General features: G+C 36.3%; 1 protein-coding gene across 2 annotated transcripts in view; it reads left to right on the top strand.

Moving 5' to 3' along the window:
* The window catches only part of COL14A1 (collagen type XIV alpha 1 chain), a gene marked incomplete at both ends in the record, with an annotated part of 115,710 nt that overhangs the window by 27,462 nt on the left and 70,034 nt on the right, over positions 1-18,214 (top strand). For both annotated transcript variants that reach the window (XM_079533221.1, XM_079533220.1), the window contains 11 exons: positions 2,344-2,499; positions 2,740-2,859; positions 3,736-3,900; positions 4,299-4,460; positions 5,929-6,080; positions 7,008-7,137; positions 10,975-11,120; positions 12,357-12,486; positions 15,663-15,802; positions 16,842-16,968; positions 18,053-18,192. In XM_079533221.1, coding sequence (XP_079389347.1) covers positions 2,344-2,499; positions 2,740-2,859; positions 3,736-3,900; positions 4,299-4,460; positions 5,929-6,080; positions 7,008-7,137; positions 10,975-11,120; positions 12,357-12,486; positions 15,663-15,802; positions 16,842-16,968; positions 18,053-18,192 — 1,568 coding nt within the window. The remainder of the gene's footprint in view (positions 1-2,343; positions 2,500-2,739; positions 2,860-3,735; positions 3,901-4,298; positions 4,461-5,928; positions 6,081-7,007; positions 7,138-10,974; positions 11,121-12,356; positions 12,487-15,662; positions 15,803-16,841; positions 16,969-18,052; positions 18,193-18,214) is intronic.

The raw sequence follows: 18,214 nt of genomic DNA, 5'->3' as shown, positions 1-18,214 counted from the left end.
ATGCAGCCACACAAATCCTGCTATCCTCACTAAGCTATACAATTCAACTGCTAGGATCATACTGAAAAGATACATCTGTGCTGCAGTGCAGCTGCTTGGATGTGCGTCAGGGGCTCATTCTTAGTGGTGCTGAGTAGCATTTTACTTTGCCAGTAGTTATTTAAAGCTTTAGAAGCTAGTCAGGGCCAGTGCAGGAATGGCATAATTGAACTTTATGGCCAATGGAAGAGAAATGCTTCAAGTAAGGCAGGCTCATTAAGAGGAAGTTTATTTGGCAAGGATATTTAAAACACAGATTTTGCCATGACCAGTAAGTTCCAGTTAAATCACAAAAAGGCAGATCTCAGTCCCACTGAAATCAATGGGAGTTTTCCTGTTGACTTCAGTGATAGAAAGATTTGGATCTCCTTTGGATTTATCTTCCAATTTAAAATTTTTCTGATGCTTACTAAATCTCCCCCAGTGTTTACATTTTAAAATGTGTTGCCAGTTCAAATAGCGTTGTCTTGTACTGTAAAAACTAAAATAAAATATTTATTTTGGCATCTTTGTAAGTGGAATTTTTGTCATGCGTTTAGAACTCATTCTACTCTGCTAACTGCACGTAGGAAATGTTCCTTTCTTGTTTAAAGACATTTTTAGTACATGTTTAAGACATTAACTGTAACTCTATGGATTGTGATTCCCGTTAAGTGGATTTACACTACAGAAAGTATCTAACTCTTAATAATGAGCAATTTGTAAGTCCTTCTGCACATCAGATTATTTTTGCCTATGAGGTTATTGCTTTGCTTTTAATAATAAGATTGTCATTAATAATATGATATTGAAATGTTGGGTTGCTAACTATGTGATTTATTCTCTCTTTAATAGGAGAGCTCCTTGTGAGTTCATGCTGTGCACCTTTTTGATAACTTCTCACTGAATAATTTTTTTTATTTTCAGAGCATCTGCTCTCAAGATCAGCTTGTTTATAATAATTCTGTACTCAGTTGATCATTGCTGTCAGTACCACCCTGTATGTTAGCATCCTTTGTCAACCAATTCATGTAATGGGTGCTGATGAAGAAGTTGAGATGCAGCTTACTTCACTAGTCAGCATGTTTTTTGTTGTTTTTTCTTTCTGCGTTTTATCATGCATGATATCTCTTATAGCATGCTTAACTTTGGCTTTTCTTCTTCCATCCTTCTTCTGTATTCAGTCTTGTAGGTGGTTTGCCGTTTTTATATTTCAAACATAAGCTTTGGTTTGACATACCTGTGTAACATCATACGTTTTTCCTCCCTCCACTTCAACCTTACTTTCAGCAACCTTACTGTTACAGTAATGCAACCACTTCTGTGGGTTTTGGCTATTGTGTCTGAGATTACGGAAAACATTCCTCACACACTTCCATGGTATGCATTCCAGTTCTTTGCTTTCCAGTCATTTTCCTTAACTGAATATGGTAACATCTTCTTAGGCTTCTCAATTTGTTAACAATTCATTTCTCTAACAGCTGCCTTATTAATCTTGTAGTTTGTGTATAAACTCTGATCCCATTTCCTCAGATTTCTCCCTTGGTTAGCTAAACCATAGAGACTACTAATACTTAGCATCTCTACTGATTTTCACCAGGTCGTTTCTTTTGATTTTTTTATTGTCTTTTTGTTTACATTTTCATACATCCATAAAAGAGGCATCAAATTAATCATTATATGGTACTAGTTCGTATACAGTTTGTGAATTTGAATTCAAATTTATTGTATTTTACCTTTGCTGTATTAAATGCATCCTCCTTCAGTTTAACACAGCTTATTCAATTGGCCTTCATTTTTACTCTAGACTCCAAGGCTGAGATTTACTTAAGTTTAGAAGTCTCTAATGACAGCTGAAGAAGTTTTCTTCAGAGTGGTTGAGATGAGCTATGCAAATATCCGATTCTCTATACTGACTGTAAAAGGAGTCTAGATAACTCTTGGAGCTCTCTGCATTGTCCAAACTGAAAATTAAGCGTCAGAAATTCTATATCACATGTGTATATTCTTGTGAATATGTGAAAATGAACAACAGGTTTGGTTGCATTATATGACAGTTACCTTTCTTTTTCAGAAGTACTGTATTTTTAGAAGCAGCATTTCTTTCTCGTAGGTCTCCAAAGAGTAATTTTGAACAGCTGAATCAATCATGGCCGAACTAATCTATTATGGAACTTAGGACAGATATGTTTAGTGATTTTGCTTTCTTCTCACTTTGCCCCTGGAAGACAACCTGGTAGTCTTACTGAGAAGAATGTATAAAACTGTGTAGTTACAGTTTTATTATTTAATTAAAGATTTTGTTTTCATCTTAATGATTTACAGGAAACCTGTTTACCTGTAAAACTCCAGCTATTGCAGATATTGTGATTCTAGTAGATGGTTCCTGGAGTATTGGCCGATTCAATTTCAGACTTGTTCGACTGTTCCTAGAAAATCTCGTTTCTGCTTTCAATGTGGGATCTGACAAAACAAGAGTAGGTAAAGTATCATTTTTTTTTTCACTATATTTAATTATCTTAGCACTTGAAAAGAAAGATTTTGAAAGTGAAAGGAGTTGCCACTAAGAACAACATTATGCTACTGTGGTTCTTTTTAGCATCAAGCAACACAATTTTCCTGTTACAGTTGCAAGCTGCTAGTAACCACATGTGTATAGTACAGATACTTGAAAAAAATTGCTTTATTTTCTAATGCAGCACTTTTATTTTGGTATATCAGGTCTTGCACAGTACAGTGGTGATCCCCGAATTGAATGGCATTTGAATGCTTATGGCACAAAAGATGCTGTATTGGATGCAGTCCGTAATCTACCATATAAAGGAGGGAATACACTAACAGGTACAGTGTATGTTTTAACTTCAGCACTTTATTAAAATAAAAAAATGTCCAGCTGCACAAACTGAGAAGTTTTAGATCTTTCTATAAAATGGATGTTTGTTTTGCAGCATGCTAATGGCTTAATCCAATGTCTGTTTAGTATTTCTGAAGTGCTTATCTTACTGGCTCCACTTCTTTCTAGTCAAGAAAAGGTCTCATAAAACAGAATATACACAGACTATCTGTGGATGAAGTGAAATCTTCTACCTGTGAAGAAGAAAGTGCAAAATCCATTCATAAAGTTCTTGCACAAAGTTTTCTTCTGGGAAGGAAAGAATGCTGTTTTAATATCTGACAACTGGCAGTAGTAACTATTCATATGTTTTGCTGTGGCTTCTAGATTTCTACTGACCTTATTGCAGTAGAGCACTAAAGCCCCAGAAAGAAAGCCCCAGTGTTGGATAAATGGAGACCTGTCTACCTAGGATAAATACAGTCTCAATACAACTCCAGTATCATCAAAGTAGCTGTTAAAAATATTAACTTTCTTATCAGGAGAATGCCTTATCCAAATGCTGCTTTTCTTCAACAGCCTTTGTTTTTGTAAAAGTGATTGTAGTGGGTCAGAGAAACTAAAAATGTCAAGTTTATAGGAAAGTCCACTTGGGCTTCCATAGCCAGACTAAAATACATTGATTGATTAAAAGACCGCTAAAAATGAATGTCATCTCCGCAGTTTAGTTTCCCGTTGAAATGTATTCTTTCACTAAATTCTTTCGTACTCATTCTTCATGGAAAGGTTTCTCAGGATCTATAAACTGAGTGGAGATATAGACATTGTGATCTGAGAAAAAAATAATGGATATTTTTCCATCGTAAAATGTTTCTTTTTTTCAGGTCTTGCATTAACTTACATTTTGGAGAACAGTTTTAAGCCTGAAGCTGGTGCAAGGCCCGGGGTATCTAAAATTGGTATATTGATCACTGATGGGAAATCCCAAGATGATGTTATCCCTCCTGCTAAAAACCTACGGGATGCAGGCATTGAGCTGTTTGCCATCGGTGTGTATTCTGCCATATCTATATGTAGTATGCCATTACACTTCGGTGTATTTCTATCTGTTATCCTGTATATTAAGTAAGTGCTATTTTATATCTATATCCAGTCACTATAATCCTTAAATTAAATCTTCTTTAGTATGTTTCCCAGCACATTACAACTGTAACTGGAATTTACTGGGATGCATTCATGCAATACTATCAAGAGACAGTTGGAAAAATGCCAGATATGCTGGCAGAATTCAACATTTTGAAGTAACATCTTAACAATGCAGTTATAGTTGATTATTAAAACAAATAGAAAGAGCTGGATTTTATTAATTTTTAATGAGTTTCTATCAAGGCAAGATGTTTTTTCTTTTGTGTTTCAAATATTCTCTTTGTTTTTGTTTTCAATAAAGGTGTGAAGAATGCAGATATAAATGAACTCAAAGAAATTGCTTCTGAACCTGACAGTACACATGTTTACAATGTTGCTGACTTCAACTTCATGAATACTATTGTTGAAGGTCTTACCAGAACAGTGTGTTCACGAGTAGAGGAACAGGAAAAGGAAATCAAAGGTGAGTAAGAATTAATCTAACTTGGTATCAACTTCCAGCTACAAATCATTTTCTGAATATCTGCAGTTCTAAGCTGGCTTTGGGTATTTGAGTCAAGCTGGATATTCCTTTGCTCACAAGAAGTTAAACTATCAGGGAAGTTGTCTTCCCAGGTATGTTTTTTTCTTGTTTCAATATCTTTGCTCTTTGGCTCTTTTTCTTTGATTGTGCTAAACACTGTAATATTTTGTAGTAAACAAGTAAACAAAACAAAACAAATAACAACAAAACCAAAACAAACAAACAAAAAAACAATCAAAAAAACCCAACCATTCATTCTGCTATGCTTATCTCCAAGTACTGAGCAGGGGGAAAAAATAATAATACACAGCTTTGGAGGTGAATTGCTTTAACAGCTGTGCATGGAATTGTTGCGTCTGTGCTGTTCTTTCCATCTCTTGAATTGCTATTTTTATTGTTGCCTAAGCTTTTGAAATTTGCAGGTTTTAAGATTGCTTTGTATCTTCCTGATAGTTGTTTTTCTTGCTCATTTAGTACATTTCTCAAATATATTTTAGAGTCTAAGAAAAGGTGGTGGTGGACAACACTGTTCCTATATTAAAAAGAAAAAAAAAGCCGCTCCAATTATAACGTTTTTTGCTTTTCTGAACGAAAGAAATGTCTATGAGAAAATGCTGGAATTTGTCAGAGTAACAGTCCTACCTGAGAAAATTCTATCTCTATGGCTTCAGTGGAATTTGCTCATATTGCTTGGTTTGTGATTCTGTGATATCACAGAAATGCTAAATAATTTTTCAATAAGTATGGAAAATTATCACACATTTCTACCTAATTCAGTAAAAAATGTATATTAGTGTGGTTTCACTCTGTTTTTCAGTTTTGGTTCAGCTTGAGACTGAAAGAAAATATTAGTGCTGTCTTGTGAACAGAACGAGCAGTAAATTGAGAAAATGAGAGGGAAATGATGGAAAAAGCATGAATAGATGAGACATCTTTGTGGAGAGAAATGATTGCTCTGGAGAAGATGGCCATTGAGTATATCTTCTGAGTGTGCTGACAGCCAGCATATCAATTTCTGACCTGCAGAATAACACAGGAGATCACAGCTCTTTATGTACATGGATGTTTTTCATAACTGGGAGGAAGACACCTGGGGAGGGAAAAAAAAAAAAAAGATGCTGAAACGTGTGATAGGAGGAAGGACGGGAAGGCTTAGTTTTGTATTTTTTCCTATTTCATATAAAGCTTTTTGCAATATCAGAGAGCCTTAGTTCTTTAGGAACTCCATGTGCAGCGTTCATTATTATTATTAGCTGTTTGTTTCCATTGCAACTTCCCTAAATAAATGCACAGTAGCCAATTGTTAGATTTACTGATGAGGAGAGATCTTTGCAGCTTCAGTAAATCCAGCAAACCAAATAATCATTTTGCAGAGGAGAATAAGAAATTTCTGTTGTCCGTAACCTAGGAACAATTGCTGCTTCACTTGGAGCTCCCACTGATTTGGTCACGTCTGATATAACAGCTAGAGGATTCCGTGTCAGCTGGACTCATGCTCCAGGCAAAGTGGAAAAATACAGAGTTGTGTATTATCCCACTCGAGGAGGACAGCCTGAAGAGGTAAGAGGATACAAGCTTCCCAGAAGTTTTTAATAGGAAGAACTAACCCGACAGAAAATCCATGGCCTGATTTAAATCTACCACAAAATTGCCTGTTTGGGCTTTGAGGCATACTATATATCTGGTCATGTATGATGGGGCTGAAGGTCAGTGGCCATGTTGCATTTCTGTCATGTAATATAAAGTAAATGTGTTATAAATGTGTGAGCACTTTTGAGGGGAGGGGTGAATTGTGCCTTCAGTAAGGTGCCTATATTTTTATTTGCACATAGATACTTGAAACAAACTGTAGCAACTTCCCCTGTGCTATTCTGTTTGCAAAAACAGAAGTATGAGGTGATGGTAAGCCAGATTTTGGGTAATAAGTACAAATAATTCAGAAAAGGAAGAAAATATGGGTCTACATTTTGGAATGTCTACATTTAATCAATGAAAATGTAATGAGATGCTTACTTTGATAGGAATTAGAGGCATTCTGGAGGTGGGCAACAAATGCAGTAGAACAAGATTTTGGCTTTGGCTGACACCTCACGAAAGTAAACAGAAATATAGAAAAAGAAAAGGATTTTGCTAAGAATATATTTAATCACTTTTTTCACTAGAAACATTGGATTTAGCATGGCCCTGCATCAATGTCAACTGGTGTTTATGTATGTAGTACTAAAGGAATATTTCTGGTAATGTAGTAATTTTGTTAAAAAGTGACCAATACACAAAGTTAAACTGCACTGCATACACTCTTCTAAATAGTGTCTTTATTCTGAATGGATACTTCCATCAGCTAAACATTTGAGTTATGCACATACTTTTTTCAGATGCCTTACTGTACACAAAGGTAGCAAGAGTAAATTCATTATATGAATTGGATTCGGTAGCTGTACAGTTAATTTGCCATATGCATATTTAGTTGAACTTTCTTCTAAACAGGTTGTGGTAGATGGAAGTTTATCAACAGCAGTTTTGAAAAACCTGATGTCTTTAACTGAATACCAGATAGCTGTATTTGCAATATACTCAAATGCTGCTAGTGAGGGCCTCCGTGGAACTGAAACTACACGTGAGTATCCTAATATGTTTGCTATGGATTTGACTGTTTTTAATCATACCATGTAAACATTAGTCTTTGTGAAGAAGAGCTAGAGAAGGGAGTCTTTTTAAGTTTAACTCCTTTTAATGCATTTGTTTTAAATTAATTTGTTTGAATTAATTCTGGGCTAAGTTCCTGAGTCTGAATGCTCTGCAGGTCTTTAAACACTGAGCAGGGCTTTATTTGTCTCTGGGCTGAACTTTGAAGTCAGTAGTATTGAACACTAAGTTAGAACTCTCCTAAGTTTTGGCTGTGGGAACTAAGCTTTAAAAATAAGGTTTGTAGCTGAAAATTATCTTATGAGAGGAGTATTTGGTGGGACCAGGCATAACTGCATGTAATTCCCATCAGTAGCAAATATTTGAAGGTAACATCTGTATGTTACTTTCTCAATCATTCTGTTGATTTTCTATCAGCATAGGTTTATGAAGGGGAAATCATGTTTGACCTCTTGAAGTTCAGAAAAGGCAAGTGCAAAGTTCTGCCATTGGGCATGCATAAACCCAGGCACTTGTTAGAGAAGGACCTGATTGTCTTTGTAAACAACAAGTGAGGCATGTGCCAGCAATGCACCCTTACAGAAGCACCTCCAGGCTGTGCTAGGCAGAGCTTTGCCAGCTAGTGATCCTTCCCCTCAGCTCAGTACTGGTGCAGCCACATGTGGAATGCTATGTCCAGTGCTGGACTCTCCAGTAAATGAGAGATGGGGAGTTACTGAAGTAAGTCTAGCAAATGACCGCAAATGTGATGAAGTGGTTGAAGCATCTTTCATAAGATGAGAGGCTCAGCCAGTATTAGAAGACTCAGAGGAAATCCTAGGAATGTGTAAAAATCCCTGGTGGAAAGGAATGAAGAAGAGGAAGCCAGACTTTTCCCAGTGGATCCCACTGACAGGACAAGAGTCAATGGGCACAAATTAAAAAGAACATTGAAAGAAACAAAAGAACAAAAGAAAGCACTGTTTTACTGTCATGTCAAACACTGGATGAAGTTGTCCAGAGAGACTGTGGAGTCTACATCTGTGGAGATATTTAAAACCCAACTGGATGTGGTCGTCAGCAATGTGCTGTAGCTGAGCCTGACTGAACAGAGAAACTATACTAAATGGTCTCAAGAGATATCTTCCATCCTCAATAATTCTTTGATTCTCTGTAAAATCTAATCTTGCCATTTTGAAAGTAACATAAAAATGGATCATATAAAATTATCTGAGATTTGCATTTTTGTCTCAGTCTCACAAAATTTTATCTCCAGCTGTATTTTACCCCGTAATACAGTGTTAGGAATTGTTTAATTTATTGAAGCAGAGACACTTACTGAGCTAACAGGATCATTTCCTATTGCACCTGGTATTTCTTTGAAGTCACTTAGTCAAGCTCTGACTGAGCCCAGCCCTGCTGACTTTGAGATCTGATCAGATCACGCGCCAAGGTCATGTAGCATCAAGAACCATTTTGATAGTGTGTTAGAAGTAGTAGTTTGACATGTGCAAGTATTAATCATTTCAGATGATAGAAATCATGCAGTTTAAATGTTTTTTTTCTTTATCCTGATAGAAAACTACGAAAATTATAGTTTGCCTTCTTGCCTTTGTGTGAGAAACTGACAGGTTAAAATTAGCCACTCATATGAAGACTAGCCCACTTGCTATACAAAAGAATAAAAGTGAGTCATAGGTGTGTGAAATGTATACAGACACACAAAATATGCATAATGCTACTACGTAATATTTAAAAGTGACTTAAGAGACACTTCTAGCTAGAAATAAATATGAAATGCAATCACATTTTCATTTGTTACAAATATATTCTTATCTGTTCTAATTTATTCAGTTGTTTTTCGCTATACCTGTGATTTATTTTATCTCCACAGCTTTATGAGGATAACCTAGAAACTGTCTTAAGATGCAAATTGTCATTCTCTCATTGTTTATATTTCAGATTCTGAGCACTTCAGCTGAAAATTCCAGCAGAAAACACCCCTTGTTTAATTTCCAGTCACTTCTTTGTTAATTATTATTTTAATGATTATTTATAATATTAAGATTATAATGCTGTTTGTATTACTAGAGTATCTAGGATATCTAGAGTTCCTGTTAAGACCATGAGTTGTAAAGAGAATGCCTCTCTTGGAGTTATGTACAATCAAAATAAGCAATAATACAGGTGATAATTGCTGTCTGTATGACTGCGGCAATCTGAACAGGAATTAGACAATGTGCTGGAAAACACTTTCAGAATGCTTTATTATTTTCTTTCTATAGCATATCAGAGATCTGAGTAGACATCTGAGGAATGAAACCAAAGTAAATTAGAAATGTTTGTGGGTAGTTTCTTCTTATAGTGAAACATAGAAATACAGAATATGAGATGGAGGTAGACTTTAAGATTCTAAGTATCAATAGCAGGTAGTCTGAAAGGTTTGGTAGTGAAGGTGGGTAACCTGAAAGTGGAAACATAAAGAAAGGCCTGAGCTGAACCTTTGTCCAGGTTTACCAACAAACTTTGTGAGCAGCCACAATGCAGAAAAAAGGATGAAACCAGTGTATGTTGTGTGCAGGAAAATATGATCTCTGTTAGATCTTGTTGAACATAATCTAATAGGTGTACACCTCTCTGAAGATGTAAAACAGAGAGGCTACAATTTTTCTTTACACAAGGAGATTGAACTATTAGAATTGTAATGGGAATTACTTGCTGAATACGTGTTTGCATACTAGATTTCTCAGAAAAATGCAAAGTAGATTTTTCTGGAACCTTAACATGCAATCCTTTGTAGGATCTTTTGATGTAGCATCAAGAACCATTTTTGATGAATGATGAAGCATTCAAGAACCAAAGAATCTCTTTGAGTTTCTAGTAGGAAAGGAGTAATATCAATTACCAATTGCCTTCTTTACCTGTCAAACCCTTTAATTCATTTCAGGAACTATTTTCAGTGTTTATGTTCCAAAGAAGCAGGTAAAGTTCCCTTACATCTATCCAATGAGGGGAAGAAACGGAGGACAGTCAGAGAAAGGCTGCCCTAAAAAGTTACAGACATGCAAAGAAATAATCAGGACGTGGTTTAGCTCTGTGTTGCTTTACCAATGTCATAAATCCACAAATAAATCTCGTAATAATGTTTGAATTTCACTCAGCTTGCTTAGTCATACTCACTAGCTTAGCATTCACAAGATTTGTGATGGATGATTTTGTTTGTCTTATGTAATCCCACTGACACAGGCCTGGGAGTCAGTTAGTACTCTCCAGGATTTAAGCACATAGCAGCTTGTGGTCATCATATTTTGCTGCGTGCAATTTACTCATCCAGTGTTTCCTCCAGGGTGTCCTACATCATGGCTGTTTCTCCCACGCCCTGGCTTGGGAACTATTGCTGTAAAAAAGCCACCTCTGGGGGCTTGTTCGTTTTAGCAACCTTGCCCATTCTTCAGTAGCAAGTGATTGTCTGAATACAAATCAGGGAGGAGGGAGGGTAAGATCTGAACAGAGTGATTTGGTGCTTAAAGAACAGAAATCCTCCCACTTGAAATGTTCAAAACCATCTAAGACAAAGAGCTGCAGTGATTTGTAAGGGCTAACTCTGCCCTTTAGAGGGCATTAGAGTTGGTTAGATCATAATTTCCTTGTTTCTATAATTCTGCAGACATCTATGTACTAATTAACTCTTCATAGCTGTGGGACACAGACAGCAATTCTGTGCTTGGAGATAGCCAAATTCCCGTGTGGTTTTTGTGATAAAATAAACTGAAAACGCTCTGGTCATCCAGGTGAGATAACTGAAGTGTCTGTCTCTTTTCTTCTGCAGTTGCCTTGCCAATGGCATCAGATCTGAAACTGTATGATGTGTCACACAGCAGCATGAGAGCTAAGTGGAATGGAGTAGCAGGTGCCACAGGTTACATGATCTTATATGCTCCCCTGACAGAAGGGTTGGCTGCGGATGAAAAGGAGGTAATGTGTACAGCTTTCATCTGAATAATAATTATTGAAGAAATAAGTGTTCTAAAGAGTAAAATAGGTACTTGGCCTTTGACATTCAACTTTATGAGCAAATACTTTATTTTTCCATTACTGCTGTAAGTACTTTGTGTTAGACGTTATGAAGAGAGGCCAAGTACAGCTGGTTGTTTTTGTGTGTCATTGTCATAAAAATGCAACAATTTCAGCTAAATTGAAGTGATGCTCTTGAAATGATATATGACATAATACTTTATCATATTCTAAAGCAAACACTTGGAAGAAAGAAAGAAAGGAAGAGGAAGACATTTCCCTGTGTGCTATCAAAAGAATATGAAATTTGTCCCTTGATCTCATGGAAGTAAATTGAATTAGCAAATACTACATTTATTGCTTTCCTTTTAGTTCTGTACTGTTGCTTTTTTTTTAAATTTAAGAATAATGCCTTCCCTCAGAAGTGTGCTTTTATCAGGTATCTTTAGGAGACAAGTACAGTCTTCTACTGTGAGTAAAATACTAAAAGCAGTAGACTAAAAATAGTTTCTAGCATAGTTCCAATGCAACTTTTGGGGCAGAATTTATGCTTAAGTTTCCATATATATGATTATATATAGAAACTGTTCAAGAAAGAATGCTGCAAAGCATTCCAGGGCACGCAAACTTGTGGAAAGAGTGCAGCACGCTACCAAAAACATGCACAGACTTGTGCTTTCTGCTAATTGAGTCTCTCCCTGAAACCTAATTGAATAAGGAGACCGGAGCCTTACCTGAGGAAAGACTTTTTTCCAATAAATAAGTCAGCTGTGTTTCTGTGTCTGTCACTGAAGAGGTAGAAAGTGATATACACCTTAAATAGCAAACAGAAAATCTGAGCCTTGCTGTTCATGGAAATAAATTTAATCTCTAAAAGACTGAAAATGAGGCAAAGTGTAGCTGGGAGTGAAAGGGCAATAATAGCTGCATGTTCTAAAGAGAATTATTGTGTCATTGCTGATAAGACAAGTTAGTTGCCTCTAAAGTCCTTTAACCTTCATGTTTTGGGCTTTTAACTGTTTTGTTCTTTTGATTATTCTGCAAAATTCTAAAATGTGGGCCAAGTACTAAAGGCACAGCATCAGAAAAGTGCTCAGGAAAGCATTGGATCACATGAAATTTAACTTAACATGTGTCAATAGTATCCTTTACCATCGTGAGCCATTTCAGAAATATTTTTCTTTATGGTGTTTTTAGATAAAAATCGGAGAAGCATCAACTGAACTTGAACTGGATGGACTATTGCCAAATACAGAATATACAGTCACAGTTTATGCCATGTTTGGAGAAGAAGCTAGTGATCCCCTTACTGGCCAAGAAACGACATGTGGGTAGTGCATACCTATATTCTCGTCAGTGTTAATAAAATTTTAGAATAATCTTTGCTCATATTAGAAAAAGCATCTGATTTTAAAATCTGATTTCAATAGTCTATAGGACAAGGTCTTAACTGTACTTTTGTTTCTTAATGTGAATGCTGTGGATTTATAGAAGCAGAGAATGTGAGTTTCTGGGAAAAAAAATAAGTTTGTGGAACAGAATTGTGAACTCTCTTCTCTTGTTGATAATGGTACTATACTATGGCTATCCCTGTTCATTCAGTAGAACTAATGATAGTTTCCTGAACTTGCTGAAGGTGAAAGAAGGTCACCTTGTTAAGCTAAACTGAGACCACTGTTTAGTCTCCTACAGCCACAGAACCAGGTGTGCCTGGGGGGGGGAGGGGGGGAGTATGCTCAGATGGAGAAATTCTTTCCTCTGGCTCAGCAGTAGACAGTACAGATGGAAAAGAAGCAAGAAGAGATTTTTCTGCCTAACATCTGGTAAATGAGGGATTGGAAAGTGCCTGTGCACTCATGATAGATGATGTGTTTTTAATAAGCAGTAAGATTTTTGGCAGCAAAATTCTGTCCTTTACTAACTGTACACAGCACTGTATGTCGGCTCTCTAAATAGCTTCAGCATTTGAAAGACAAAAGAATTGAAAATAAGTAATTGTGCTGCAGGAATATCTCTGGGACTGCATTCAGTGATGTTTTTATTGTTCCCAGCAGGGGAGTGATTACTTCTTGTTTTGTGTTCCTGGCTTGAGTAGGACAGTGTGGAAGTGACCTTACATGCAGTAGGTGAGAGAAGTTCAGGCATGTGAGTGCTAAGATAAAGGAAGGGCTGGAGCAATGGTCTTGTAGGGTCAGTCAAGAAGCTCCAGGAGTGCTGTGTGAGCTCAGTCATTTCTGAGAGTTATCAACCGTTTTGGGCCAATAGCAGAAAAAATAAACCTATGACAGATAGGACAGTTGAAGACAGACAAGCACAGAGAGAAATAATTCAACTTGGGTATGTTTGTGGGCTTGAAAAGAGCTGGAAGATTTTTAATGCTTAGAGAATCAAGTCTTTGACTTTTCTCTCTGTGTCCTCTCCTATTGTTTGATTCCCATTCCTTCTCCTTTTTTTAAATTTATTTGTTCCTGGTTTTGATTAATATCTGCCCGATATCTGTTTTTCATTTATCCGGAACAGTAGTTTGTGTAGTTTGTGACTGTGCCAGTCTGAATTCACTTTATGTCTCATGATCTTGGAGGCTGCTCAGCTCTAAACCTGGCTAACATATTGGAAGGATGATCACATACAAATTCCAGATACATTGGCAAGAGCTGAGAATTCATGACCTCAGTGATCACAGGAGCTGGTAACATATGTTAGTCAGACCATCATTATTGCTGTTACCCAGACCAGAATAAAAAAAATGGTACCCTGCAAGCTTCATTTATTTTTAATGTGACTCAGTGAAGACAACTTGTCTTTAGCACTTTAATAAGAAATGGGATTCATTCGGATCTTCTGTATGCAGCTATTCAAATAATCTTCTAACAGGCTTTGATTATTCAGGCATTTGTCTATCTGAAAAGAAATCTCTTTACGAGCTCACCTCTCACAAATGGTCAGTGTCCAGTCATAGTGTCTTCTCTATCTTGATTCAGATTTTAGCAAATTTTTTTTTTTTTTTTTAATTTCTGGAATTATTTCTGTCTTCCAACTAAAGAACAGGCTACCCAGTATTTTCTTCCTGGATCATATATATCTGCCTATAGAATGATCTGCCTAATTTGCAGTAGCATTACATGTAATATCGGATAGTCTGTATCTATTAAAAATATAATTCTACTCACTGTGTCATGTCAGTGACTGAATTGAAGCCTTTCTTTGTGCCAAACATATTTTTATTCTGAAGTGGAGTTTTTTCAGCGGCCGGAATTTATCCAGCTGTCACTGTTAACATCACATTATTCTGGTGACAGGATTGCCTGTCTGGTTGTGAGCAATGTTATCAGGCAATTGTGTTCCAAAAACAAAGAGCTGAAACTAAAGCATTTTGTGGTACATCCAGGCTGGTGAAATGAAGTAAATTCCATGACTGACTGGAAGTAGAAACAAAGTCCAGCACATGATATTCCTTTCACTTGACTCAGAGGAATATATTGAATGCCAGAAAGTGTGGCAAATCCATTTAGTATAATTCTGGTCTGTTCCCATCTTCTCTTTCCTCATAGCCAAGTTGACTTGACAGTTCCTAAGGTGGTTAGGCATTCACTTGCAGATTCCAAGTCAGTAAATATCAAGCCCATGTAATATTTTCTTTCTCCCACGTGCTTTTGTATGAGGGAAACCACTTCTGAAGTGATGATATTTATCTGTCCGTGTGGATTGGTGTGGAGTGTGTGTGTGAAGGCAGGATGGATAGAGACAAGTTTCACAACTCAGATAAAATTAGCAGATGTAGGGGTAATACAGAGTAGCAGAGACAATCCAAATTACTTCCTTTTGTATGACAGGAAAATTAAAGCAATCTGAGACTGTTGCATGACTTTGTTTTCTTCCAGCTCATTATAGTCAATGAATGCATAGTTTATAAATATGATTTTAACTGAGGTTGCTGTTTGGAAACAGCTTCATCCAAATACAGCCTTCACAGAATCACAGACTCTACATAGAGAAGGTGTAAAAAGGGGGAAAGGGTAAGAAGATATTAAAAAAAAAACAAGTTGCTACTTTAGAAATCTTCTAAATGAGATATGCTTTTGTACAAACTTGTTTTTATGTCAGAGACTTTTATGTCCAGAGAACGTTTTGTCAGAAAATTCCTGACAGGAAATCTTTTGATGGATTACTTCTGGAAAACAAGTGCATATGGGGTACAGATCTAGTTGAGTTACACTGATCTACAAACATAAACATAAATGTGTTTATAAATATTGTTATATTTATATTCACTATGAGCAGGAGCATAATTTCTTTTTCAGTTCTAGTTAAGATACCTGTCATGGTTCCACTTCAGCAAAGAGCTAAACTATATTACCTGATTAAAGCACTCATGTTGCTCCACTGATGAAGAGAATGTATCTTTTAATTAAAATGACCAATTTATTTTTTTGGAAAATGTGTGGCTTAGTTTATAGATAGGAAAAGTTTCGCAACTAAAACCATGTACCTTTCCTTTTCAAGTACCTCTAAGTCCCCCATCAAACTTGAAGTTTTCTGATGTTGGACACAACAGTGCTAAGCTAACATGGGATCCTGCTGCCAAAAATGTGAAAGGCTATCGCATCATGTATGTTAAAACAGATGGAACAGAAACCAATGAGGTAAGTTATTAGCTTCTCATTTTTCTTAACCAATCTCAGTCCCCCATAGGCTTGTGAAATTATAATGTGTAACCTTTGTAAACAAAAGCTACTGTGTGATTCTTTGCTAAAGAATTCTGAAAGTCAGTGCTATTAAGAATTTGCTAGTATTGAATTCCATTTGGAAGGAATCGTGTGGGACGCAGTGCTGTATTCTTCGTACATATGAGAATAGTCATTGCTGATGTATTTCAATTGAAGGAAAATACCCAAGTGAATAATGGTTTGTAGGATCAGCATCTTGACTGTATATTTAGTAAGGAAACATTTATTCTTGATTTGGTCCAGATAACAAGATTTTCAATGTCATTTGGCATTCAAAAGTCTGAAGGCTTCCATATATTTTCTTAACGTATATTGCAATAATTATGTTTTAAAAACTTGCTTCCTAGAAACAGAATCTGATTTGAACAGAATGATGGTAACAATTTTTCTGACCTAAATTTATGCATTTTAAAAGTTATGCAATATTTAGTTGTCACTAGTTACTAAAGGTGCTTTATAAAATCTTTTAACATCAAGAATCATTCACCGAAAGAAAGATGGGATGGAATTATATTAATAGAGAAATCCAAAAGAATGCAGAAAGAGTTTTTTAAAGATCACAGTAAATGGTTCTGATTATTAAGACAGACCAGCTCCATTACAAAATAAGTGGTAGTATATAACTTAAGCCTTAAAAAAATTATTGTGTGTCAGTATGCAGTCATGTTTTCTTCTGGGGCATATCTGGTCTTGTGATGCTTGCGGGTCACTTTCACCTCTGGGTATCCTATGGTTCTGTGATAATTGTTTTGAATATATTAGACTTGTGGTAATATAATTTATAATGTGAGAATGTTCAGTAGGTTTTTACTTATCTTTCAGCTATTCCTTTGTGTTTGTTTAAAGAGCAGGTGGCAGTTCTTTTGTTCTACATTGGTTGCATTTCTCCTGTGGTGCTAAGCAAAGCTATTCCTAATGTGTGATCAACATGTATTGCATATTATACTTCCTCCAGGTGGAAGTTGGTCCTGTTTCAACACATACTTTAAAAAGTCTGTCAGCCCTTACTGAATATACTGCTGCTATTTTCTCCCTGTATGATGAAGGACAATCTGAACCACTTACTGGCAGCTTTACCACAAGTAAGTATGTCCAAACTTTTGAAGACTTTCCAAGAACAATTTTGATGCTCTCATCTTTTACTGGAAAACATGACCAGTAACAGCAAGTGTCTATGACTGTGCATTCACATATATGGGATGCTTTCCATTATTTTCACTGGAGTATTCGACTTCGTTACTCCTTTACCGTGGGACCAGTTGCATCCTGAGTCATGGGAGTAACGTGACATCATGGAAGCATTAGTGTTAATAAGGTTTATTTTTTCAGTCTTTTCAAAATCAGCCATTTTGAAGTATATTTCATTGCAAGTAGGTAGTAAAGCAGTTGTCTGCCCAGCTTTCTGAAGTATCATTCAGTGTGATGACATTTGGCTATCTGGCTTCAGTGTGATGAATACAGAACCGTATAGTTAGCCATCGAATTATCTCTGCAGTTAAGAGTAGAAACTTTTATATACAGAGAGAAACTCAAAAATCAGTAGAAGGAAATGTAAGACTTGTAAAACTCTTGTAGTCTTTTTAGTACGGTTGTGATTTCTGTAACAGTTTTCTGCAAATTGTGAATTAAACTGATGATGGCACTTACTAATGTTTTCCAACATAACAATAGGAGAATGACTCCTAATAGGAGGGAGGAAAGAGAAACGTGAGGTGGAAGAGAAGAGAGGCCATACACATACAGAAAAAGAAGCTGGTACCTACGTGCAGATAACAAATGGAAATGGTGTGACAGACAGTGTGTGGAAAGGACAGAGATTAGGAGTGTAGTTTGAGGTGGAGATAAAAAAAGGAGCATGGCAAACAGAGGTCTGGGCAAAAGAAAGGGAGTTAGGATTGCATGGAGCTACTCCAGTGGAGAAAGGATTAGGAAGCTTTACGGCTGGAGAAGATAAAGAACATAAATTATGTGTATTTCCTTCTCCAATTACAAATAAAACTTTCCCAAGTGTACAAGTGTGCAAAGAATCTGCCGTGCATTTGTCATCTGTTTTCAAAGTTTTGATCTTTGTAAAAAGCTACAAATGAAATGATGTATTCTTGATGTTGCTATGTAAGTTTCAGAGAATAATTTACTTTCACTTTTCTTTTGTCTAATATTTTGCAGGAAAAATTCCAGCTCCCCAGCATTTGGAAGTTGACGAAGCATCAACAGATAGTTTTAGGGTCAGCTGGAAACCCACATCCTCGGATATTGCTTTTTACAGATTGGCATGGATTCCTTTGGATGGAGGGGAATCTGAAGAGGTGAGTTGCCTTGACTCTTTGA

Source organism: Tetrao urogallus, assembly GCF_951394365.1.
Source record: "Tetrao urogallus genome assembly, chromosome: 3".
Classification (NCBI taxonomy): domain Eukaryota; kingdom Metazoa; phylum Chordata; class Aves; order Galliformes; family Phasianidae; genus Tetrao; species Tetrao urogallus.
Note: the sequence above shows the minus strand (reverse complement) of the source record. Positions and strands in the feature narration are given on the sequence as shown.